General features: G+C 37.2%; 1 protein-coding gene and 1 long non-coding RNA gene across 2 annotated transcripts in view; one reads left to right on the top strand and one right to left on the bottom strand.

Moving 5' to 3' along the window:
• The window catches only part of LOC309495401, a 450-nt gene extending 384 nt beyond the window's left edge, over positions 1-66 (bottom strand). Inside the window, exon 1 of the long non-coding RNA XR_014204656.1 lies at positions 15-66. This is a non-coding gene — a long non-coding RNA (uncharacterized lncRNA). The remainder of the gene's footprint in view (positions 1-14) is intronic.
• Positions 67-3,852: 3,786 nt separating this feature from the next.
• On the top strand, positions 3,853-27,277 carry hook2 (hook microtubule-tethering protein 2). The gene is made up of 22 exons (XM_082164614.1): positions 3,853-4,005; positions 4,885-4,967; positions 5,305-5,377; positions 5,466-5,516; positions 7,298-7,430; positions 10,826-10,893; positions 12,978-13,040; positions 13,187-13,258; positions 13,343-13,506; positions 16,351-16,491; positions 16,958-17,159; positions 18,261-18,371; positions 18,469-18,550; positions 18,724-18,790; positions 19,880-20,017; positions 20,925-21,012; positions 21,970-22,004; positions 22,090-22,172; positions 22,771-22,874; positions 22,969-23,076; positions 23,504-23,575; positions 26,118-27,277. The coding sequence occupies exons 1-22, from the start codon at positions 3,961-3,963 to the stop codon at positions 26,247-26,249; spliced, it is 2,115 nt and encodes a 704-aa protein (XP_082020740.1). The 5' UTR covers positions 3,853-3,960; the 3' UTR covers positions 26,250-27,277.
• Positions 27,278-27,432: the final 155 nt, after the last annotated feature.

Raw genomic sequence — 27,432 nt, forward strand, 5'->3', positions numbered from 1 at the left:
CATTAATACCTGACAATGGACACCTCGTCGGGCATTAACCCTTACTTAAAGCATGTTTTTTAAAAATAAATGTCACTATGTGTTTGTTAAGGTATTTCAATTGGTTTCCAGGGTGTTGCTATGCAGTTGATATGACATTCTGAGTTGTTCTGTTGTTGTGGTTGGTTGCCAGGGCGACATTGTAGGATTACAAAGTATTTAACATGTTTAAAAACAAAACAAAACATTTTTTATAATGTGTTACTGACAAGAGTAGGCTAGCATATCCGAATTCACAGTACTCATAAAAGAGTAGGCAAAAAGTACCCGAATGACCTACTACTTCCGGTGAGATTCTGAAGTGTGCATTCGATGAACACTTTTCTATCCCATGAGGCCATGGGAGGGAATTTATGAATGGCAGTGAAGCGACGCTGGTAGGTCACGTGACACTGAATAAAAAAATAAAAAAAAATTAGTTCGTTTTTTAACGATCGCGAAATAAATTCAAATTTAAATGTAGTAGGCCTACCTCAGAGGTTTCGGACACAGCAAACGTTTTACTAAGTTGCTCATGTGTTTTGGATTATTGTTTGGAGGTTTTTTGTTTTTCTCATTGCTCATTGTATCGTCTACCAGGTGACATCTCATAAACGAACAAGCTGCGTGCAAAAGTTGAATACCGAAGATCAGGGGGTTGTTCAAATTGACTTAGAAAACACTAGTAAATCAAGCTCAGGGGGCTAAAAGCTGTTTGACTTTCATGTTGCTGTGTAGCAACCGCTGGTTTCTCCCAGAGTTTCCTCAGATGAAAGGCGGAGGGAATATTTACGATGTTTATTTTCTTCTCCAGCTCTTCCAGCTGCACCTGCACGGGTCAAAACACACACAGCGCTCGTTAAAACACTCGTTTAATGGGCCTCGTCGCCGTCGGTGTATGAGAACATAGGGTTTTTGACCCATCATTCTGACACACACACACACACACACACACACACACACACACACACACACACACACACGACCACGAGCCTGTAAATCTGCAGTGGAAAGTGGATGATCTCTCTCTCTCTCTCTCTCTCTCTGTCTCTCTCTCTCTCTCTCTCTGACACACACACACACACACACACACACACACACACACACACACACACACACCTGTCGTGTCGCCCTGCCCTCGTGAGCTCATGTCTGGATTCGTGGGTTTGTAAATTCAGCTGAAAGTGCTTCACCCGGTCGAGAGACACACACACACACACACACACACACACACACCTGCCCTGCCTGCTGCTTTCCTGGCGTTCAGCAAGAGCAAACCCGTGTTGTTTTTCCTGTGTTTGCACCTGGATCATCCAACACTCCTGCCAGTCATTCAGAGCTGCCCACATTCCTGTCTTAAACACACACACACACACACACACACACACACACACACACACACACACACACAAACCCGTCATGCGTTCAATCTGGACCAGCGCTGTTTCTGTGTGGTTTTTAGGCGATTTAAGAGTCTGTTGTTTAGTCTGTTCTGACGTCAGATGTGGGTGTGTAACCTTAAATTAGAGACTGAAAACGTCACCAGCATCTGAAATCTGCAGAGACCCCTCTGAATGAAGTGGGCTATTATTTACTTTTATTGTTCATTATTACAGTCATCCTGCAGCGTTTTTGCTTCACACACGAATGAATGATTCTTCAAATCATGTGTTGTTGAGGAGAGTTTGTGCTCTGATGATCAGACACACCATTAACAGTATTCAGTATTATTATTTTTTAAATATTTTTAGATAATTGTATTAAATTAATTACATTATGAATCATTATTGTTAGACAAAAGTATAATTATTTTATTATTTATTAGTGCTGTCCAATCGATTAATCGCAATCAATCACATCTGACATTAAAGTTTGTTTATAATGTGTGTATTATTCTACTTAGGCCTGTTTGTTGTGTGTGTGTGTGTGTGTGTGTGTGTGTGTGTGTGTGTGTGTGTGTGTGTGTGTGTGTGTGTGTGTGTGTGTGTGTGTGTGTGTGTATATAATGTAATATATAATATAATGTACTGTATATATATATATATTTTATTTATATTCACACACACACATATATATATATATACATATTTATATATATATATATATATATACATATATACATATATATATATATATATATATATATATATATATATATATATATATATATATATATACACGCACATATTATAAACAAACTTTAATGTTAGATGTGATTAATTGCGATTACTCGATTTGACAGCACTGTTATTTATATATTAAATAATTTATTATAATAAATATATTCAACTTATTAAAAGAAAATGTTAGATCATTAATGTCTTATTGAAAGTTTATTTTATTTTATGTCTTTTTTTATTATTAAACATTGTTATATTTTCATGACTATCATTACTGCCATCTTATTATGTCTCTTTTCCCCCCACACTGTCATAATATATGTTTGTGTATTGTTGCTTTGGAAATAAAATATGTAAACTGCACAATGAGAAGAGAGCAACAGGGAGAAAATAAACAGTGTGTGTGTCACAGTTATTTTACGGAATCAGTTTAAGGAAGCACATCTGGACAGAGAGGCGGATGGAGAGCAGAGAAGAGGAAGGTTCCTGGATGAAAATAGCCGGTTCTTGTGAAAAATCCCCTTCGGTCTTTTGCCAGATTGTTAGTCATGAACCCCTGGAGGATGACTAACCATAACCAGAGACTAGTATGTTAACTAGTGACCCTGTTTCCTCCAGTGTCCGACGTGAAGGGCTTCCTGTGTGGATCAGAGCAGCTCCAGAATAATGAGTAAAAGATGATTTTTATCTGCTTATATTATTTGCTTATAGTATAGATATAGGAAAACAAAGGAAAGGAAGTTACACATTACACATACAGTTACAGCAATGAGAGGTGTTGGGCAACCAGATGATTGACAGTTCCGGATGGGAGGAGCCGGAAGTGACCTACGTACACGTGTGTGTGTGTGTGTGTGTGTGTGTGTGTGTGTGTGTGTGTGTGTGTGTGTGTGTGTGTGTGTGTGTGTGTGTGTGTGTGTGTGTGTGTGTGTGTGTGTGTGTGTGTGTGTGAGGCAGATGGGCCACAAACAGAAAGTATGCGAGAAATGTGAACTATCTGAGAGAGGAAATATAAAGTCTTTGTGTGATTATGGGGAGCTTAACGCTCGACTGTCACGATGAAATATGCAGCCTAAGAGTTCCAGTAACTTTGTCAAGAGCCGCTTTTCCACATTTATACGGGATAGATATGTGAGGGAAATATTCAAATAAAAAATAAAAAAACATAATATAAATATGTTCGAAAAACACATTTGAGCCAGACACGCATGAATGAATAATTATCCACAATATTTAGCCTGCAGCCTCAGAGACACGATTTGAGATCATTATGATGATTTTTTGTATTAATTACTGCAATATTAATGGTTAACGGTTACTGCATCTTAATGGTATTAATTAAGATGACGCTAGTTTCCCCCCCCCAGATTTTTTTCTGCTTGATGACGACAAGAAATATATACATATATTTAAAATAAATAAATAATAATAACACTAAATCTGGTCACTTTGGCTATTGGCTCGCGCCATCTAGTGGTCACGTGGTGGAACTCTGACAGGAGTGGTTATGTTTACTAAACATTGTTTAGTGTTGTTTAGTGTTCAACTTTTAAAAAACATGACTGGATAACTCATTAAGTGTACATTTATGTAATTTTAATCAATTACATTTAATAAGAACCGCTGTCATCAAGACGTTTAACTTGTATTTCACATTATTTTCTATATCTAGAGCGCGCGTCGTTCTGTTGCTATGGCGACGGCGCCTACTACTAGCGTTCTCGCGGCGCAAGTTTGAGTGACGCGTCCAGTTCGTGTGCGCGCATTTAGCAGCGCTGCTAGTGTGTTTGTGTGTGTGTGTTTAACAGCGCAAACCGCCACCATGAGCCTGAATAAACATCAACTGAGTGATTCTTTATTTATCTGGGTAAGATATAAACCCATTCCTTTCACTTACTGTTGTATTTAGAGTGTGTTTGTCTGTATTAAATGAGAGTGATGTAGTTTGTTTGTGTGTAGCGCGCTAGCCTGTTAGCAGCAGGTGGAATATTCTCAGACTTTATCAATCTTATTGTTTGAATCGCTGTTTTCTGTGGATTATACACTCGTAAATCAGTCGGGCGGTTTTATTAGCGCTTTATACGGTGTGTGTTTGGTGTGTTAAACTCATTATGTAACTGATCAAAGGTCTTAAAATGAGTTTAGAGCAGATTATAAGAGTTCAAAACAACTTAAGACTACCTCTGATTAAATCGATATATCCTCGTAAAATTGTATTTCTTTCAGAATCTTTTCATATGTTTATCTGACCAAAGTAACCAAGTAGACACTGATATTATTACTTTAAACTGTCCAGCAGATCATAAAGTAGACATGAACGTTTCAGAAATGTGATTGTTCTCCAGTTTTCCAGGGTTTTTCAAACATGTGAGAAACACTCATCTGAATATTTTTAATATATAAAGCCCCTGTTTATACTGTGAAAGGTTCAAATAAATGTGTAAAATTTTGTTTGGAAAATATTCAGTTTCTACTTACTAAAGTGCTGTGCCATGTATTATTTATTTGTATATTTGATTACATTTTTATCGGTTAATTAATTAAATAAAATTTTATTTGTATCTATTTTTATTATTTATTACTTTTAATAATTGTTTTAATTTAATCTTATAATTATGTATGTATATATATATATATATATATATATATATATATATATATATATATATATTTATATATATATATATTTTTTTATTATTATTATTATTATTATTATATATATTTTTTTTTAATTTATGTGTTTCAGCTGCAGACATTTCAGGTGCCGTCGTGTGCGAGCAAACATGAGCTGACCAGTGGAGTGGCCATCGCACATGTGCTCAACAAAATGTGAGTGTGTGTGTGTTCATGTCATCATATGTGGGTGTGACTTTCTGCAAATATTTGTGATGGAACGTCAAATATTCCTCTGAAAGCTGATCTGACAGATGCGCTGGACGTCCGATACACTGTTAATCCACCAACACACACATGCACATCTGACAATGTCAAATATGACAGCTGCTCATGCCTTCATGTTAACTAAATAATTATCTTTTACTCTTATTCAAGAACACTATTTACCAAATGTTAAGTCAGAAAAAAGACTAAAACAAGATATTTAAGTCATTAATCTTTCCTCATGCTGGTCTAAATCAGGATATTCTGTTTTTCTGTTTTTGGTCAGAGACCCGTCCTGGTTTAATGAAACGTGGCTCAGCAGGATAAAAGAGGAGGGCGGCACAAACTGGAGGCTGAAGGTATTTTTCTCTAGTTTTACTCTGTGTCTCTGCTCAGACAGTATACAGTGTGTTTGTGTGTCTCAGTGAACGTGTGTGTGCTCCACAGGTCAGCAACCTCAAGAAGATTCTTCAGAGCATGATGGAGTATTATCATCACGTGAGTCTTTATGTGTGATTGAAGTCTGTGTTAAAGCATCTTTCATTTCAGACTTCAAACTACACACTCGCTTTAGGTTTTACACACTCGCACAGATACACATACAGACACACTCACACAAACACTCGCACAGACGCACATAGACACATAAATACTGGCACTCACACAGACACACATACACAAATACACACACTCACAGACACATAAACTCACACAGACAAATTCACACACTAGCACAAATGTATACACGTACACACTCACACAGACACATACGCACTCACACAAATACACACACTCACACATGCACACACACACAAACAAACACACTCACACAGAAACACTCATACAGACACAAATACTCACACACTCAGACACAAACTCACAGATTCACACAGACAAATTCACACACTAGCACAAATTTATACACGTACACACTCACACAGACACATACACAAATACGCATTCACACATGCAAACACAGACACACACACACACACACATAAATACTGACAGACAGACACACACACACACACACACACACACACACACACACACACACATACAGACAGACACAAATACAAATACTCACACTCACAGACACATAAACTCACACACTCACACAGACAAATTCACACACTAGCACAAATTTATACACGTACATGCACACACACGCAGACTCACACAGACACATACACACTCACACAAATACACACATACACACTCGCACAAATATACACACACACACACAGACACAAATACACACACACACACACACACACACACACACACACACACACACACACACACACACACACTCTCACACACACACACACACACACACACACACACACACACACACACACTCTCTCTCTCTCACACACACACACACACACACACACACACACACACACACACACACACACACACACACACACACACACACACACACACACACACACACACACACACACACTCTCACACACACACACACACACACACACACACACACACACACACACACACACACACACACACACACACACACTCTCTCACACACACACACACACACACACACACACACACACTCTCACACACACACTCTCACACACACACTCTCACACACACACACACACACACACACTCTCTCTCTCTCACACACACACACACACACACTCTCTCTCTCTCACACACACACACACACACACACACACACACACACACACACACACACACACACACACTCTCTCTCTCTCACACACACACACACACACACACACACACACACACACACACACACACACACACACACACTCTCACACACACACACACACACACACACACACACACACACACTCTCTCTCACACACACACACACACACACACACACACACACACACACACACACACACTCTCTCTCTCACACACACACACACACACACACACACACACACACACACACACACACACACACTCTCTCTCTCACACACACACACACACACACACACACACACACACACACACACACACACACACACACACACTCACACACACACACACACACACACTCTCACACACACACACACACACACACACACACACTCTCACACACACACACACACACACACACACACACACACACACACACACATTTACATATGGGTCTTAACTGTTTTTCCTTTTTACGTTTTTTACATTCAATTCAACCTCTAATAGAGTTATATTAACCTATTAAACTGTTATCAGCTAGTAACTTGTGTATGCTTGTGTCATGTGTGTGTCAGGTGTTGAGTCAGCAGGTGTCTGAAGAGCACGTCCCGGACGTGTGTCTGATCGGTGAGATGGGGGACGTGACTGAACTGGGCCGTTTGCTGCAGCTGGTTCTGGGCTGCGCCGTCAGCTGCGATCACAAACAAGGTACACACCCAAACACTCACACAGAGTCATGTGATCAGTCATGTGACCTTCACAGAGAAAAGAGAACAAAAACTGAGAGGGGATTAAAGCAAAACCCCCACTGACAGCGTGAATGGAGGCTCAGAGACAGATGAGCACAATGGGAGATCATTAGATGAGGGAATGATGGGAAGAGCCACAGGGATGAAGTTCCCATAGTGTGTGCAGGGTTCCTACATGGTACTTAAAGTACTTGAATTTGACTTTGTGAAATTTAAGGCCAGGAAAACCCTTGAAAACAGCCATATTTACTAAAAGGTACTTAAGAAGTTATTTTCATGCAAAATGAACACTGCTGCCTGTCTGATAAACAAATACACCAACCTTATAATATAAAATAATATTTATGGAACAATAATAGCCAATATAAATTTAATATAGTATATATTTGTATTTATTAAATGCGTTGAAAGTTGTATTTTTGATACCTTATATCTGTAATTAAATATATATATATTCTTTTTTATTTTATTTTTATTTTTTTAATCCTAAAGATATTGTTTGATAAGTGCGATCTCTGATTGTAGTTCTTAAAAAAACAAAAAAGTAGTGCTTAAAGTCCTGGAATTTGTTTTTACAGTATCTGTACGAACCGTGTGTGTGAGACGCCGTTTACACGTGTTATCAACATCCGCTTATGAAACAGTTTGTAGTCCGATTAAGCTAAAAGTCATATTTAGAAACCAATACTAAAGGTCAAAGGTGTCGTTTAGATAGATATTGACCAAATCAATTCTTTAAAATCAATTATTTGCATGTTGATATGCCTGATAACCGATATACAGAACCGATATTTATTTATGTATTGTTTTATTTTTGTTTTTGACAATTATAACAACAGCACTTTAACTAAACAAACTGTTTTATTTCACACTTTTTAAACACAGCCTTTTCTGCAATTTCACTCCCTCCTGACATGCAAAATAAAATACACTTCTACTACGTCAATAAATAGTCTGAAAGAGTGCAAAAGAATAAAACAAATATATTGCACTGTCACTAAAGTGTGTTTTTTTTAATAAAATCTTTGATAAGGTAAACAAACAGGTAGTGAATATAACATGTAAAAGTAATTCTAACTGAAACATTCTGAATAATAATAATAATAAAAACGATTACAATTGTAAAACTTTTACAATAAAATCTCCAAAGTAATGTTGAACCAACATAAAGACGGTGTATTTAATAGTAAACTGAGCGCCCACACGCAGCTACAGTAAACTTCATAACCTGGAAGTGGATGAAAACACAACGTGATGCACTTACTGATTAAGATGTGGCCAAAACACAGATATCAGAAACTTATTTTTGGGGAAAATGTTAATAATATAAGTAACAACACATGCAAGTGTCTGATTATATATACATATAAAGCCACAATATCAACTTTTGACAACACAGTGTTTAACTATTAAAAAGTGTGTTTTTTTTCCCATTTCCTGAAAAGTAGCGTTTTTTGGAGATGTGAATTTTCCACCAGACAGTGGCGTTATCTATGCGTTATAATCGGTTTATCACTGTAATACAATATTCAATTGAACTGGTTCGCAAAAAACTGAATGGAAAGTAGACTTAAAAGGGTGATGAACTGAGAAATCAAAATTTCCTTGAGCTTTTGACATATAAGAGATCATCATACTATAATAATATCCTGTAAGTTTCAGAACTGAAAACTACCTTGTTAGTCCAATAAAAGCTTTTATAGACATCAGGCTCAGTCAAACGACTCGTTTTTCAAAGTGGGGAACTATGACGTCAAAGAGGATAAAACACCGTCTCCACAAAAGATCAACGCCTACTTCAACACGGCCTGTTTAGCCCCGCCCACCGATTCGCCCAAACATGCTAAATAACATAGAGGACGACATGATAATTGCTAAACCGGATCGAGCTTCTTCCAAGCAATAAACATGCTGTTTACTAAATACTGTGCAGTGCCTGTTTGTGGAAGAAGACAGTCTGCATAAGCTTCCTTCGGATTCCAGCATGGTTAAACTTTATTAAATCAGTCAATCACAATTTCCCGACACGGATCTGCCAGCAACATACAAGTAACCATGTGTATTCTAATGCCTGATCTGCGATCAGTGATTTCTGTGTAATTATTCAAGTTCAGATATTTCTCTTAAAATCGTTCAATACTGTTTATGCATCAGTGACTAAATGATCAACTTCACATAATTTCTCGTAGAATTATGAAAATAATATTTTTTAAACTGAAAGCGATCAAAGACCGATCCCTTTCCAATCGCCCAAGCTGTCAATCAAACAGCACAGCGCGAGCCGCGAGAGCTTATCTGGACACTTACCAAACTCGTGATGAAATAATGACACTGTTACACTACACAACGAAGCTCTTACTGTGTATTCACATCGTGTTTGCATTGTGATTTGGTGTAAGCATTTGTGAGAGTGCAAAAATTGCGTTGCAATGATAAGATCTTTATTCACGTGATCAACAGACTGTCTGTCATCTGCTCAGTCAGTGCTCATCATGCTGCAACCTTTCATGTGATGGAATAGATTTAAATATAATGCTTTAAACTATACTTTTCACGATTTGTTAATCTCGATAGCTGTAATAGTAAAAACGTAGTAAAAGTTTTCGAGAGAGTTCATATAATACTAGCTATTTCATATGCAAGCATGTCAGCCAATCACAGCAGTGGGCGTTTGCACTGCAGTCTCACAGCAGACACGCCCCTTAAAACAGAGCGTTCAAATCTGAGGCTGAAATCAGGCTTGGAAAAATGGCTTTTATTTATAAATTATGACAATTTTTGATGTAAAAATCATACTAACATTATAAGGGCACCCCAGGCAATATTATAAAATAATAAAACAATCCAGTTCATGACTCCTTTAAACCCAGTAGAACAAATATATATTTAAATAATTTCTAGTGATGCACGATATAACGGCCACCATCTCGGTATCGGCCGATATATGTTCATTTTTAATGTTATCGTTATCGGCCGGATAAGAAAATTTGGCTGATATATTAAAGCTGATAAATTATGTATTATTTCCTTCAGCTGAGACACTTCAGATGCAATATATCGGTTATCGTTTTTGAAATAATATAAAGAATTATCGGTTATCGGCCAAAATGTTCATATTGGTGCATCCCTAAAAATGTCATATTTAAATATGATTCATGTCATTCTACCCCAGTGTAGTTATCGTTTACTGAACCTTCATATTTTATGTATATTTCCTAGTTGAATGTGGATGAATGACTTCATAAGGTGTATGTGTATTAATCTAAGAATGATTTGAACACAATGAAGCTGTAAAGTAGCATGTATTTGTCCGACAGATGTCATAATTCTGCTGTGGTTGTGTTGTGTTCACAGAGCACATTCAGCAGATCATGACGCTGGAGGAATCAGTGCAGCACGTCGTGATGACGGCCATACAAGAGGTATTCAGTTTCTGTGCCACAATACAACTGATAAAACAGGCCTCAAAATAACCACTGTTCAGTTATTAATTATTTTACTGATAATGCAGAAACATTTTACAACACTTCAGTGAGCGCTGCCAATCAGAGAGTCTGAGGGAGTTTTTGCTAATGTTATCTTATGTCAGCTAGCTAGAAGCTTTAAAGACCATAATCAGGTTTTCTGATGTAAAAATATGTTAGAGACAAACCCAGACTGAACTCTTTCTTAATTCATAATCATTTTGAATCATCAATTCTAATAATTCCCTTAAAATGAGCCTGCTTTTCTAATACACGTTTCCCTTGAATCAAGTGTTTAATTGCTGTGATTGATCCGGCTGGTTTGATTTAACACTCAGGACTAACTCATTCATTAAGTCTATGGAAATCTGTGTGGACATTTTATTTTTGATTTCTCTCTGCTCAATCTGAGCCCTCGTTCATGCCAAAGTTTTGTCCAGAAGAAGAAATTTCTGTTTTTGTATGAAATATTTTAATATTAAAATACTTTACATAAATATTATAATAATGATAAAATAATATTTAATGTTATATATCATAATGTATTTGAATGAATGTATACAGCCAGAAGTCAGTTAAATAATAATTATGATAAATTACGATTAATTTTGTTTATAAAAAATATTATCTATTTAATAATATTAAAAATAATAATTTTTATATCATACTATTACTATATTACTTGCACTTAAAACAATAATATAATTATTTGTTGTATTTTATAGAATATATTTTGTTTGTATGAATATGGATATTTAGCTAGAAGCCAATGAAGTAGTAATTATTTATAATAATTATAATAATAATAATAATCATAATAATAATAATAATTATTATTATTTTATGATAAATTGTTTACATTTTTGTATAATATAGAATATTATTTGATTAATTGCAATTAATATAATTCAAGATATAATGTATAATATTACACAAACGTAATACTATAATTTTATAGTTATATAGAAGTGTAATGTTGTATTAAATTAAGCCAGAAGCCAATAGAATAATAATGATGAATTGCTTTATAACATAATGTTAATAACATCATATTAATATATTATATAAACGTAATACTATAATATGATTATTTATATAGTATTAAATATAATATAATAATGTATTCGTATGAAAATGGATGTAGCCAATGAAGTAATAATAATTTATTTATAAATTAAAAATAAATTGGATTTATAATATAATGTAGAATATTATTTAATTGATTACAATTTCATTTATAATATAATATAGAAATAATATTCATGTCAGTGAATATTTTAACATTTCACATTTTAACATTTACATTATTAATGTAAAATTACATAAATATAATACTATAATTTTATAACAATAAAATATGATATAGAAATGTAATATTGTATTTGTATGAACTGATATAACCAGAAGCCAATACAATTATGATAAATTGCGAGTAATTTAGTTTATAATATAGAAATAATAATCATATCATATTATTAATATTACAAACTTTATACTATAATATGATTATATAGTATTAAATAGAATATAATAATGTATTTGTATGAATATGGATGTAGCCAATGAAATAGTAATTGTTTATGATTGTGATAAATTTGATTTATAATATGTGGAATATTATTTATGATTTATTTCAATTAATTTAATTTATGATATAATATAGAAATAATATAATATTTTAACATTTACATTATTAATGTAATATTACACAAATATAATACTATAATTTTATAACTATATGATATGATATAGAAATATAATATTGTAGTTGTATGAACTGATATAGCCAGAAGCCAATTAAGTAATAATTATTTATGATTAATGTCTAATATAATGCAGAAAGGTGCCGTCACAGTGTATTTCTCTGTAACTTCGTCCCTCAGACTTGTTTTCCTCATTCCACAGTGATGATGAATACAGTCTCCTCATTGATCTCTGTGTAAACTCAGCCTTCTTGGAGAAGAGAACATGTGTATATCTAAAGAGCAACAGGCTGACATGTGACTCGATCTAATGAAGACGTTACTGTGTGTGTCTTTCAGCTGCTCACCAAAGAGCCTGTGCAGGCAGCAAGTCCAGAGTCGTACGGGGACTTCGACAGTCAGGTGTGTGTGTGTGTGTGTGTGTGTGTGTGTGTGTGTGTGTGTGTGTGTGTGTGTGTGTGTGTGTGTGTGTGTGGTGTTAGGGATCGAACAGGCTCCTGTTTTCCCTCATTATCTCACTCTCTTCTGGCTGTTTCCCTGTTCCACAGTCCAGGAAGTATTATTTTCTGAGTGAAGAGACCGACGACACGTCCCAGCGCTGCCGAGAGCTCCAGCAACAGGTGACCCGAGCTAAACGCTGGTAAATGTGTTCAAGAAACCGTCTCTGAGGTAAAAGCTGAGGTGTGCGTGTGTGTGTGTTTCAGCTGTCAGTTCTGACGGAGGAGAAGTCCTCTCTACACCTGGAGGTCCAGTCTCTGCGGGAGCGTCTGACCCACTGCGAACCGTCTGACGTCTCCTCCACCATCACCAACAAGAAGCTTCTGCTCCTGCAGAGTCAGATGGAGCAGCTGCAGGAGGAGAACTACAGGTGTGAGGCCCCTCACGCAGCTCCACCATGGGGCTCAGTAGCTCCACCATGGGGCTCAGTAGCTCCACCATGGGGCTCAGTAGCTCCGCCACAGGGCTCACTTCACACTGATCCTCCACATCTGACTCAGAGTTACGGTCTGAACTATACAAGCTAAACCGTACAAAACATAACTTTTCATGTGAAAATACAAATTTCAAGTTTTAAATGATTTGATTGTGCTAGATTAGTCATGTAAACAAATAACATATCATTCATTATTAATCATTATTATTATTATTGTTAATTATTATTGTCATTGTTGCTTTTATTATTTATAATATGATTTATTTGTTTGTGCTAGATTAGTCATGTAGACAAATAACGTAGCATTAATCATAATTAACAATTAATCATAATTAATAATGAATCACAATCATAATTATTATTGTCATTCAATTTTAATTATTATTTCCATTTTTATTTATATAATGTTTGTGCTATATTAGTCATGTAGACAAAAACATTCGTTGCACAAAACGTCATTAATCAATTATTATTTTTTATTACTACTATTAAAATTGTTTTGGTAGTAATAATTGATTGATAATATTAATTTTATAATATTTATATAATAATCATCCAGTATGTAGTTTTTAATATTTCCTTTAATTTTATATTATTATCTAGCATTTGTATATTATAAACGAAATTATTTACCAAATAAATAAATAAATTGTACTATTATTCTTTATTTATAGAATATCCATTCATACAAATACAATATTATATTTCTATGTAATATATTGAATAATTAAATATAAAACTATAATATTATATGTAATATTTTAGTAATAATATGGTATATGTGATTTCCATATTATATTATAAAAGTATTCATAGTTAATCATTAATTACTTAATTGCATCCTGGCTTTATCCATTCATACAAATACAATATTATATTTCTATATAATAATAATAAATAACAAACATTTTGTAGCATTAAGTTTGTAATATTATATTAATAATAAGGTATTAATTGTATTTATCTTATATAAATTAAGTTTTATAAAATTAAAATGAATCATAAATAACTATTGCTTAATTGGCTCCTGGGTATATCAGATCATATAAATACAATATTATATTAATTATAATATTATAGTATATAATAATACATTAATAATATTATGATATTAATATTAATTCTTTATTGTAAATCATATATTTCTATATGCTTTGTTACGGTGCTGTGTAACAAAATAGGACATTTTTAACATTATGTGAATGTGAACATTAAATTAATTCATAGTGCTTGTTTTATCATCACTAAAACGGACCAGAATGAGATCTCAGTCCACTTTCAAATCCAGATCCAGTGTGAATGCAAAGACTGCCGGGTCCTTTTTGTTCTTTCAGCCTTGATATCATATAGGGCTGTCAACGAATATTCTAAATTCGAATATATATTCGAATAGTTTTAAAAAACAGAAATTCGAACGTGAAAATTAATATTCGAATGTGAATTTCGAATATGGAAAAACACGCCCGCGGAAGCAGAGGCGCGGCTGTCTGCTTTGCGAGTGGGCGCGCGCGCTGCCTGAAGCCTTGTTTATACTTTCGCCTGTCTCCGCAGCGCGAGTCTCCGCAGACTGCGCGCGCACCTCCCCCAAACGGACGAGGCGTTTATACCCTATGGTTTATACTCGACGCGCTCGCCGTTGTACTATTCTTTGAAACGATAGGGGGCGATTCGCGCTCGTGCGGACGCGTCGAGTATAAACAAGACTTGAGGGACAGGTCACACGAGTCGCACTGTCTAGCACAGCGTCACTGCTGAAAGTTGACAGTGCACTAAAAGTTTTTCCTTTTTTTAATACAAGCACCAATAATGTAAGTAGCCTTTTTCTTTTTTAATAGCACTTTCTTTTTTATGAACCTCAGGGTAAAAGTTCTTTGTTGTCACATTTCTCGGAATTGTGTGCCTCATTTTATTTAAAGTTAAACAGAAAAGTTCCATGTTTACCACAGCTCGCTCGGAGCGTTCAATGTCGGTTCTATACTGTAAAACTTCAATTAATGTTAATACATTTGTTTCAATCACTGAATGAAGCCTGCTATATTTGGGGCAAGAGTCGCGACCTTAAATTGCTTGCACAAAACTCTTGATCAGCACTCAACATGTGCTTATTGTTGTTCATTTAAACCGTTATGAGCAGAGAGAGCGTGAGCGCGAGGGCGCGAGAGAGAGAGAGAGAGAGAGTGCCTGCGAGTGAGCGAGACTGAGGTCTGCGGTCTTGGCCATTAGTTTATTTACTTGGTTTTGTGTTGGTAATACATTGTCAAATATGTTTAAACTTAAATTAACTACCTATACAAGTTATGTATGTCTCTTTGTATTAATTTGTCCTGTTATTGACGTAATGCGCGTCATTGAAAAAATGCGCAACCAGATGTTCGAATAGTTCGAATATTCGTGTGTTTTTTAGAGGGAATATTCGAACGTCATTTTTGAGCAATTTTGACAGCCCTAATATCATATAAGCTTCAGCGATATTAGATGTTAAATGTTAAAACGTGATCCATACTAACACTTTTTCTCTTCTCTTCTATTTCTATATCTATATATATAAAAAAAATACTGCGTTAGTCTAAACTGGGAAGGATCACAGCACTTACATATTGTTGTCCTATTGTTAGTTTAACCACTTCTATTCTCCTCATTTGTAAGTCGCTTTGGATAAAAGCTTCTGCTAAATGATTAAATTTAAATATGAAACGACATTATTCGTCATAATTATTACATGTGATTTTTGACCAAGCCGAGAGCCTGAATCGTGTGTCTGGTTATGTGTGTGTTCAGGCTGGAGAGCGGTCGAGATGACCAGCGTGTGCGAGCAGATGTTCTGGAGCGAGAGGTGACGGATTTGAGGCTGAGGAACGAGGAGCTCACCAGCCTCGCTCAGGAGGCCCAGTCCCTCAAAGACGAGATGGACATCCTCAGGTCAGAGACGGAGACATGAAGGGCCCTATTTTAACGATCTAACCACATGATCTAAAGCAAGCACACTTAGGGCGTGTCTGAATCCACCTTTGATAGTTTAACGATGGGAAAAATGGTCGCCGCTCCCGGCGCATGGTCTTAAACAGTTGTCCCTATTCTATTAATGAGTAATGGGTGTGTTTTGTGCGTAACGTGCAATAAACCAATCAGTGTCTCATCTCCCATTCCCTTTAAAAGCCAGTTGCGCTCGCGCCATGGCGGATTCGCTATTTACATGGAGGAATTTGCAAGCGGAAAAACTGAACGCTTCTCTAGCGTGGAAATGGATCGAAGCGAGGAAACGGAGGAAGGACACTTGCGTCATGACGCCTGACGCTGCATTGCACCGGGTTTATGATAGGGGCCTAAATCCTAACGTGAAACACATTCTTCCTTTAGTTGTTGATCGCTCGTGTTTGTGCTTCAGGCACTCGTCTGACCGCGTGAGCCGCCTGGAGGCGATGGTGGACACGTACAAGCGCAAGCTGGAGGATCTGGGGGATCTGCGGCGACAGGTACGCCTGCTGGAGGAGAGGAACCATGTGTACATGCAGCGCACCTGCGAGCTGGAGGAGGAGCAGCGCAGGGCCAACACCATCCGCTCGCAGCTCGACTCCTACAAGAGACAGGTGAGAACATGAGCACTAGAGGGAGCGTTCACATGGACACTGCTAGGGCTGCAGCTGTCGATTCTTTTAGCAATCGAGTATTCTACCGATTATTACATCGAGTAATCGGATAAAACAATTTGTGGTAATAAAAATAGAACCAAGTGAACAACAGCCTTTAAAAAGTGTAACGTAAGTGAATCAATCAAAACTAGCTTTAGCTGGACAATAACTTTATTCTAGAGCTGCTGTGAAGCCAAAACAATCTGTTACTGTAATTTCCTATTATACAAATATATAATAACAAGCAATAATAATTGGTTCAAATTAAGTATCAATGTAAGTAATCAAATGGGTTTTATTCAACAACACTGTTAAAATACACCATGTAAAATGAATGATATAAACTAATATAATCATAACTTATGTACATTACGTATTATAACAATTGCCTACAGAGGGCGCCAACGGCCTGGTGATAGTTTGTGTTACACTACGGCATGATCAAATCCTTGTTTAATTTTGGCCAAACAACATTTCATTCAAATGTGCACTTATTTGGTCACTTCTGTACGATAGAAATGCAACAGCCGCTGTAATTTCTTGAACAAGAACATGTGCACATCAAAACATGCAAACTCAGTGTGAGGGTTTAAACTTTTATTTTGAAATCATGACAAACAATTAGAATTTAGAAACATATTCATGCATGCATCTCTCAGTATGCAGAGCTGAGGTCATTTTAACGTAATCCGTACGCATGTCAATAATAAAAGCGTTGTGCTTCTCTGTGGGGAAAAAACAGCACAACTGAATCACAGCCTTAGTGATGCTATTCACAATAGCACTATGCTATATTAGGATTTTAAATGTTTTTAAATATATTGTTTAGCCTTAGAAAGCGGTCTAATAATGCAGTTCATGAATTCTCGTCTGTGGAACGCGCCACTTCCGGTTTTTGCCGGTTACTCGACACTGGTAAATTGCAATCGAGGATTTTTTTAAATCGAGTACTCGACTTTAATCGAGGAATCGTGGCAGCCCTGGACATGGGCTGATGTGCACTAGAGTTCAGCAAACAGCTGGACAGATGAACAAATGATGGGTGTTTTCTTTCGTCAGGCTCACGAGATGAGCGCTAAACACTCGGCAGAGGCCATGAAAGCAGAGAAGTGGCAGTTTGAGTACAAGAACCTCAACGACAAATATGAGACCCTTCTGAAGGAGAGAGAGGTACAGAACTGACCGCTCACTTCTAATGAGATTCACTCTGTGTGATTGTGAAAATGACTCTTACAGTAGCGCTTTGTGTGTGTTGTGTATGATGTAGAAGCTGATATCTGAGCGAGACACGCTGAGAGACACGACTGACGAGCTGAGATGTGCTCAAGTGCAGCAGCAGTGTTTAACAGGTCTCACACTCACGCACACATTCACACACTCTCACACACACACACACACACACGTTCATTCTCTTACACTCACACACCCCATCATAACTTGACACCATGTACCAGCAGAAGCCCCGCCCCCTCTCTCACTCCATCGTCCAATCAGCTCTGTCCCTGACTGTGTGTGTGTGTAGATTCTCTGAGTGGAGATTCAGGAGCGGTTGGCAGCTTGGCATCAGAAATCATGCCAACAGAGTTCAGGTGAGAAACACATCAGAAACAGTGACACTGCTAACTTTAATGTAGTACTTGTTTGTTACACTATTTACTAATAGTTTTTGCAAGAAACATCATATAATGTTTTTTATTTATTTAAATAGATAATTTTTTATATTAATTTATATTTTAAATATAAAGCATTATTTACCCATGTGTTTGACTTGGTGTTCCCAGTTATTTTAGTATCATTGAGATTCTATTATAGTTTTTATTCATATTTTGAATTACATTTATTTTTATTTCATTCTAGTTTGTTTCAAGTCTATAGTTTTTATGAATTTATTTTAGTTTTAGTTATTGTACATCAAATTAAACTAAAGGACAATGAGAAATGTTGCTTTGACAGCTAACTAAAATAAAATAATTGTACGTTTAAAAAAATATATATTTTCATTTAAAGTTTTTATTGTTCTAGTTGACTATAATAACTGTAGAATTTGTAGAAATAACTGTAGAAATATATAAAATCAAATTGAAAGGAATTTTCTTGTTTCGTTTTTCGGCTAAATGAATTCTTTCATCGATTTCATCACTAATATTTTGTCTAAAACTTTCTTTTTGGGATCCAGATTTTGTACCAGACAATTACTACTGTGATTTATGAATTATATTCATTTTATAAATGTATATATATTATATATTATAGAATATATGTATATTACATAGTATATTATCTACTGTGAGTAATAAATATAATATATAGCATATAAATTGCACTGTATATAATTATACAATCTGATAATCACAAACTGTAAAGACTGACCGCTTGAATTATTACAAGTAGCTGGTTATGTGTCTGTACTTTAACATTTCAACAGCTTAGCAGTTTCAAAACACATTGATCACACACAGACACAAGATAACGAGTCTTAAGACCAACTCACAGCGCACAGACAGATCAGTGTGTGTCTGCGTCTGTTGGCTTTTTCACGTTTACGTTTTTTCGCGTTTCACTTTTTCATGTTCACTCAGTGTTTGCTGGTGTGTGGTGCATTGTGAACATGACAGATATGTTTCATAGAATTATAAATCCAATGGCCAACTTGTTTGCTGGTGTTTTCTGTGTGTCAGGGATACAGTTGTGCGTCTGCAGCAGGAGAACAAGATGCTGTGTGTTCAGGAGGAGTCGTACAGACACAGACTGGAGGAGCTGCAGACTCAGCTGGAGGAGTCACAGCGCTGCCAGAACACACTGGAGACTCAAAACAGGTGTGTGTGTGTAAGAGAGAGATCAGGAGCGAGTCTGATGAGTGTTTCAGTGTGTTGGAGGAAAGCTTGATATATGTGTGTCAGTGGCACATGATCCTTCAGAATTAGTCTGAATTACTTTAAACATTTGAGCGGTAGTGTACATACAGTCGACATTTATGTGATGAAAGTCCAGTCGATTAGTCACTGATGACGTCATTAATGGACAAATAAGCCTGAACCTCGAGCTGAGACTCGAACGCTGGTTGCCTTGTGCACAGCTGTGGCATATGACCCACTGCTCCTACATAACAGCTTATTTTATTTGGGGTCGTTAAATTTCTCCCAGATTTCTGCTCATTCTAAATCAGATACAGATAAAGTAGCACAGTAAAGATTACATTTATATGAATGCGCTGTGGGTTTTAGTTGCTAAGAAATATATGCTAGAACTTTTTATTTTCTAAGCTATTTTATTGATAAATGACAGAACAGAGTTTATAATACATTTCTGCGCTACTGAATGATTCTGTGCGCGTGATCTTCATGATATGCGCGCCTCTGTGTGTGTGTGTGTGTGTGTGTGTGTGTGCGTAATGCAGCAGTAGTTTAGAACAACGGTTAACTTACCTGTACAATAAGCTGTGTAAAGCGTGTATTCATGCGATCAATTTTGAGCATCCAGATGGTATAATCAAGCATATCTTATGGAGTGCTCTGACATTTATTTAAATGTTAACATAAATTTATTTTATGTAAAAGTGGACTTCAAAGATTTATCCTGTTGCGCCCTCTATAGGCCATGAATGATCATGACTAGTCGACGTCAAGCTTAAAGTGTCATGGCAGAGCATTAAAGTGGACTAGTCTGTTCAACCCTTAGTGTGCATCATCATTTGGCGTCTGACGTGTTGTCTGTGTGTGTCAGGTTGAGTCAGCAGCAGATCTCACAGCTGGTTTCTCAGATCGAGGAGCTGCAGAGAGCTTTACAGGAGCAGGACAGCAAAACTGAGGACGTCAGTAACTCACACACACTCTCACACACACACACACATCTTAATGACTGAACTCATTCCTCACATCATGATTGTGTCCAAGCTAAAATCACTCATCTGAAGTTGAGTCTAAATCCACACACACACACACACACACACACACACACACACACACACACACACACACACACACACACACACACACACACACACACACACACACACACACACACACACACCTGAATGACTGAACTCATTCCTCACATCATGATTGTGTCTGAGCAAAAACCACTCATCTGAAGTTGAGTCTAAATCCACAAACACACACACACACCTGAATGACTGAACTCATTCCTCATATCATGATTGTGTCCAAGCTAAAATCACTCATCTGAAGTTGTCTAAACACACACACACACACACACACACACACACACACACACACTCTGCTGCTGTCTGATGGACGATCTGCCTCTCAGGTGGAAATCACCACCAGTCATATCCCAGTGAAAGTCATACATTGTTTCCTGTCAAAATATTCAGTATCCTTCAGAAACATCTCATCACGGATGTTCAGTGTGTGTTGAACGGAGGATTCAGAGGCGTATCTCCACAGACAGCAGTGACTGAGTGATCTCCATCTGTTTGTGATTTATGTAATATCACTCACCTACTCACCTGATCATCTGATCCCGATGCAAATCCACAGTTTTTCCCGTAAAAAAATCTCTCTGTCTAGTTGATGAATGTGTGGAATCTGTAACTTGTTTTGTTTGCGGTGCTGAAATTAACGCCTGCTCGTCTGTTTTTGTCCGCCCACTTCTCCTAATCGACCAATCATCCGCCGCCTCAGGTCATCGTAAGTACTGCCCGTCTGCTCTCTGATTGGACATTGATTGTTACTGTGTTGTAAATGTGCTGTGATGGACACACACTGTCATCTTGCTCTGTCTCACGTGTTTGTTTCTTTCCCGACAGTCGTCGCTGTTGAAGAAGAAGCTGGAGGAGCATCTGTGAGTATCTCTGATCTCTGTGAAGCAGCATTACTCATCAGATGTGTGTTTTAATGTTGTGTGTGTGTGTGTGTGTTTTCTGCAGAGAGAAGCTCCACGAGGCTCATTCTGACCTGCAGAAGAAGCGAGAGGTCATCGATGATCTAGAGCCGCCGGCGGACAGTAACAGTGAGTAAACACAAAGGTCAAAGGTCATTCTGATTATCAGCTCACAGACACTCTTGTACACATTACAGTACAACGACATAGTCAAACCAAAATCCATTCAGTCGCCTTCAACATTTCTCACATTATCACAGTTTATTCACTGTAGTTTAGAAAATGGTCATTAAATATGACAAGAAATTGCCACGCAATGCTTCATTTAGTTCAGTCAGTGGTGTAAAAAGGTCGCATTAGCAGTTAAAGAAAAACACTTAAAGGTGACATTATGCCCCTTTTCACAAGATGTATTAGACATCTATGGTGTCCCCAGAACAAAATATCCCCCAGATCATTTAATTCTAAGAATGTAAAATGCAGTGCAGGGACTTCTGGGAATGCTTTTGATTTGAAGCAGTTCATTGAATGAATCTTCTAAATGAACTGATTTGTTCAAATGAATCAGAGTCGGGAGAGACTGGAGTGTGTTTGAATCGTTTGCATCGGTTCATTAAAATATCACAACGAGCAGTGGTTTTGAACGGGAAGGAGTGTTTTTGAGAAGTGGTCTTATGGAAACATCTGTGTGTGTGTGTGTGTGTGTGTGTGTGTGTGCGCGCGTCAGTGGCGAAGAAGGTCGATGAGCTGCAGGAGATCCTGAAGAAGAAGGATGAAGACATGAGACGAATGGAGGAGAGATACAAGAGATACGTGGACAGAGCTCGCACGGTCAGCTGACCTCAGCTTTACTCATGTGCATTGTTATATATACATGCATACACATCTTTCTGCATCCTGTCATATATTTGTGTGTGTGTTTCAGGTGATTAAGACTCTAGACCCGAAGCAGAAGAGTAACACGGTTCCTGCTGAAGTTCAGGCCCTGAAGAACCAGCTGACAGAGAAAGACAGGAGGATACAACATATCGAGGTCTCACACTCACACACACACGTGTGCGCACACACTCACACACACATACACACACACGCGCGCAGACTCTCTCTCACTCTCGCACGCACTCTCTCTCACACACTCTCTCTCACTCACACACACACACACACACACACACACACACACACACACACACACACACACACACACACACACACACACACACACACACACACACACACACACACACACACACACACACACACGTACACTGTCTCTCTCTCTCTCTCTCTCTCTCTCTCTCTCTCTCTCACACACACACTGTCTCTCTGTTTTACAATGGTAATGATGGTCTTGTTCTGGTGTGTGTGTGTGTGTGTGTGTGTGTGTGTGTGTGTGTGTGTGTGTGTGTGTGTGTGTGTGTGTGTGTGTGTGTGTGTGTGTGTGTGTGTGTGTGTGTGTTCAGCATGATTTTGAGAAGTCTCGATCCAGACACGACCAGGAGGAGAAGCTCATCATCTCGGCCTGGTACAACATGGTGAGAATATATCAGTCAGAACAGCTCGTGACCTGTCGTGTTTTACTATTATTTAAATACTAGTATAGCTTTTATTCATATTTTGGTAACACTTAACAATGATGAATGGGACCTTATTGTTAAGTGTTACCAAAATATTAACTAACATTAACTAACAATGAGCAATACATTTGTTAGAGTATTTGTTCATCTTTAACATGATCAACTGTTCATTGTTAGTTCGAATGAACATAAACTAAGAAATATGCTTTAGAAATATTTTTCAAGAATTTTGCAATGTTGTTAACTAATGTAAAAAATGGCAGTCTGGAGAAACTTTGTATCACTTGACAATACAGGCTCATTTATTAAGCATATTTTAGAGCATTTTTAAACCTTTCTTAATGTTAGTTAAAATATGATAATTTTGGCAATATTTTACAATAATGCTTCATTTTGTAATCACGACTTAACTTTATTATACTGAAGAAAATATAACCAATTTAATATTTATATTAAATGTCGTAATATTTTAATGAAAACTCATAATTATGACAGGATCGTAACAATGAAAAATTGTTGGAATGTGGTTATACTTTTATGAAACTGTCATTGTTGCGCATTTTAAACATGCACCTCATAAACTGTTATTGTTAATGTAAACTTGGAATTGCAAAGAAATAAAGTGGGTACTGCGGAAAAAAAAAGAAGGTCAGAATAGTAAGAATCAAAGTGGGAATTTGGAAAGAATCAGGGCCAATCCCAATTCACCCCTTGGCCCTACCCCTCCGTTTTGCGTGTGCACGTGAAGGGGTAGGGCTGTCTCAATTCTCTTTTGGTTGGAGGGGTAGGGGTAAGGGTAGGGGTAAGGGGAAGGGCCAGATAGCCCTTAAAACGAAGATTTTTCGGGACCACACTTGAAACGAAGGGGTATGAGAAATGTACCTGAATACACCGGCTACAGAGGCAACATGACTGCCAATAATCATTTTCTTTGTCACGTTCAATCTTGTGTTCATATTTACGGTCATGTTCTTCAAAGAAACGGTTGCAAAAAAAATCGTTAAAGTTCGTTAACAATATGACGTAAAAAGCAAAAGTTTGAAGCGAAGTGGAGGCGAATGAGGCGAATTCGCGTCCACCGCGCCGCACTAAACGCCTCATTCGCGCCGCAAGAGACGCGCTTAAACGCGTCTTAACATTGAAATCACTCGCGCCAGACGCTCTATTCGCGTTTGGTGTGAACGCAGCTTTTAGGCGTTGAAGATATCTTCATCTCCGTTTTTTTCTGCAAACTTCAGAAGAAAAATACAAAAAATAGCTGTAACTCACGCAAGACTACAGCTGACGACGGCATCTTGGAAGTTTGTGATAAACATTGGCGCATCTCCTGTGACGTAGGCGCTAGCGACGATGTATAATGACATGTAACGGTGTAGTAGTGGTGTCCCATTTCTTAGGGGAATATTTTCACCCCTACGCCTTTTGCAAGGGGTTAGGCGAAGGGGTATAAAATAGAATTGGGATTGGGCCTTAAAGTGGGAATTTTAACTCAGAATTTCTAAAAAATGCAAGTCAGAATAGTAAGAAACAAAGTCGGAATTGTGAAAAATTTACTCTGAATTGCGAGGTATAAAGTCTGAATTGCGGGGGAAAAATTAAGTCAGAATAGTAAGAAACAGTAAATTGTGAGACATAAACTTGAAATAACCTTTTACATTTTTTTATTCCGTGGTGGAAACAGACTTCCATAGAGGATCAAGCTGAATTGTTAAAAACATGTCGGAATTGCGAGAAACAAAGTCATAATTATAAAAAAACAAAGTGGGAATTGCGAGACAATGTGGGAATTGGAAAAAAAAAACTCAGAATTGTGAGAGATGATGTCTAAATTGTGAAAAAAATTGTAAGAAACAAAGTGGGAATTGCGAGAAACAAAGTGGGAATTGCAAAAAAATAAACACTGAATTGTGAGAGATATTGAGTCTGAATTGCGGAAAAAAATAATGTTGGAATTGCGAGAAACAAAGTCGGAATTGCTTTTCTATTCCGTGGTGGAAACAGACTTCCATAGAGGAGCAAGCTGAATTGTTAAAAACATGTCGGAATTGCGTGAAACAAAGTCATAATTATAAAAAACAAAGTGGGAATTGCGAGACAATGTAAAAAAAAAAAAAAAAAAAAAAAAAATGAATTGTGAGAGATGATGTCTAAATTGTGAAAAAAAATTTAAGAAACAAAGTGGGAATTGCGAGAAACAAAGTGGGAATTTCAAAAGAATTTACACTGAATTGCAAAAAACAAACACGGAATTGTGAGAGATATTGAGTCTGAATTGCGGAAAAAAATTATGTTGGAATTGCGAGAAACAAAGTCGGACTTGCTTTTCTTTTCTGTGGTGGAAACAAACTTCCATAGAGGAGCAAGCTGAAATAATTTTCTGTAAACTCAACAGCACTTCACAGATATGCTGCATGTTGTGCATTTAATATTCGACTGGAGCTCTACAATCCCCCCGTTCCTGTCATTAACCGCCCGCTCTCTCCGTCTCTGTGATCCTCAGGGAATGGCTCTCCATCAGAAGGTCGCAGGAGAGCGATCCGGATCCGGTTCAAGTTCGGCTCAGTCCTTCCTGGCCCAGCAGAGACAGTCGACACACGCGCGCAGAGGCCTGGCCCGTCTGCAGCCCAGATGAACACACACACACACACACACACACACACACACACACAGACACACACACGGCAGTGGCCTAATCATGACTTCTCTTTCAGCACTTTGTGATCGTCCTGCTGAGAACGTAGATTATTATTATTTTATTTGTCTTTTAGATCAAGTTTTGTTTATTTTTAGTTGACCCGAGCGTCAGTATGTAGTTGTGTGTCTTATTTTAGTGTTAGTTGGGCTGCAGGAGCGAACAAGTTTAATGAAGTAGATCAAAGTTTTGATTATTTTAATTATGTTTTGAGGGTTTTATTAATGTTGTACGGTAGCTTTCTGTGTTCATCAGGGTAACGGTGCATGTGTGAATGCACTTAAAACACACCCAGTGCCTTCAATCATCCATCCTCTGACAGCTGTCAATCAACTGTGTGACACAACTCATCACAAACCAAACTCTCAATGCTGGGATGCCTTGAATGCATCGAACAAATGAAGTGCTTTTTTTTTTTTTTTTTATATAGTTAAATAATTCTCATTTAATCATAGTTTGATTGTGTCTGATTAAATGTGAATGTGGAGCTGGAAACGACACTAATCTGAGATGAAATGCTGGAGGATCTTCTACCCGCACATGTTGTCATTTGCATGTGAAAACTTGTTGCTGCTTCACCATTTTTATAATGGTTGTTTTTTTTAACTTCACCAAAGTCTGCTGCTGAAGGACGGATCCTGTAGCTTGTATTTATTGATCCTCAGATCTTCACTACTGTACGTTCAGAAACACTACTGATCTCACCCTTATCGGTCCAAACACTGGTTTGTTCGCTCACTTCAGAGGTACGATCTCCAGATGTGTGTTTGTTCTGCAGTTTTTCACTGTTCTCTATGAATGTTCAGTCACAGAGATGATGTTCAGTGTGTGTGTTTTATCACAGTGTTTTCATTGTTCAGTCATGTTGTTGGTGTTGGACTGATGGGGTCGGTACATAAATAAATCACTTTAATCTCACTGTCCTTCTCTTTGCACTACAATAAACGAGATTATTGGTACAAAAATAATCAGCTTTTGTGTGAGTTCATTGTGACATCAGCTAAAGAGCTGTATGTATTTAAGTCCCTCAAACTTGCATTTGGACATACATTTTGAGGTCATTCAGTAGTCTCACAGCCTGTTTAATTATACTATAAATACAATTAGAGGCCGTTCACGGGCG

This window comes from Leuciscus leuciscus (genome assembly GCF_965113295.1).
Source record: "Leuciscus leuciscus genome assembly, chromosome: 1".
Lineage (NCBI taxonomy): Eukaryota > Metazoa > Chordata > Actinopteri > Cypriniformes > Leuciscidae > Leuciscus > Leuciscus leuciscus.

Bases quoted from the DNA above. Each gene is read 5' to 3' on its own strand.
- hook2 (XM_082164614.1), top strand. From the start codon at position 3,961: ATGAGCCTGAATAAACATCAACTGAGTGATTCTTTATTTATCTGG. The intron at 4,006-4,884 runs GTAAGATATAAA...TATGTGTTTCAG, and splicing joins GTGATTCTTTATTTATCTGG to CTGCAGACATTTCAGGTGCC. The intron at 13,041-13,186 runs GTGTGTGTGTGT...CCTGTTCCACAG, and splicing joins ACGGGGACTTCGACAGTCAG to TCCAGGAAGTATTATTTTCT.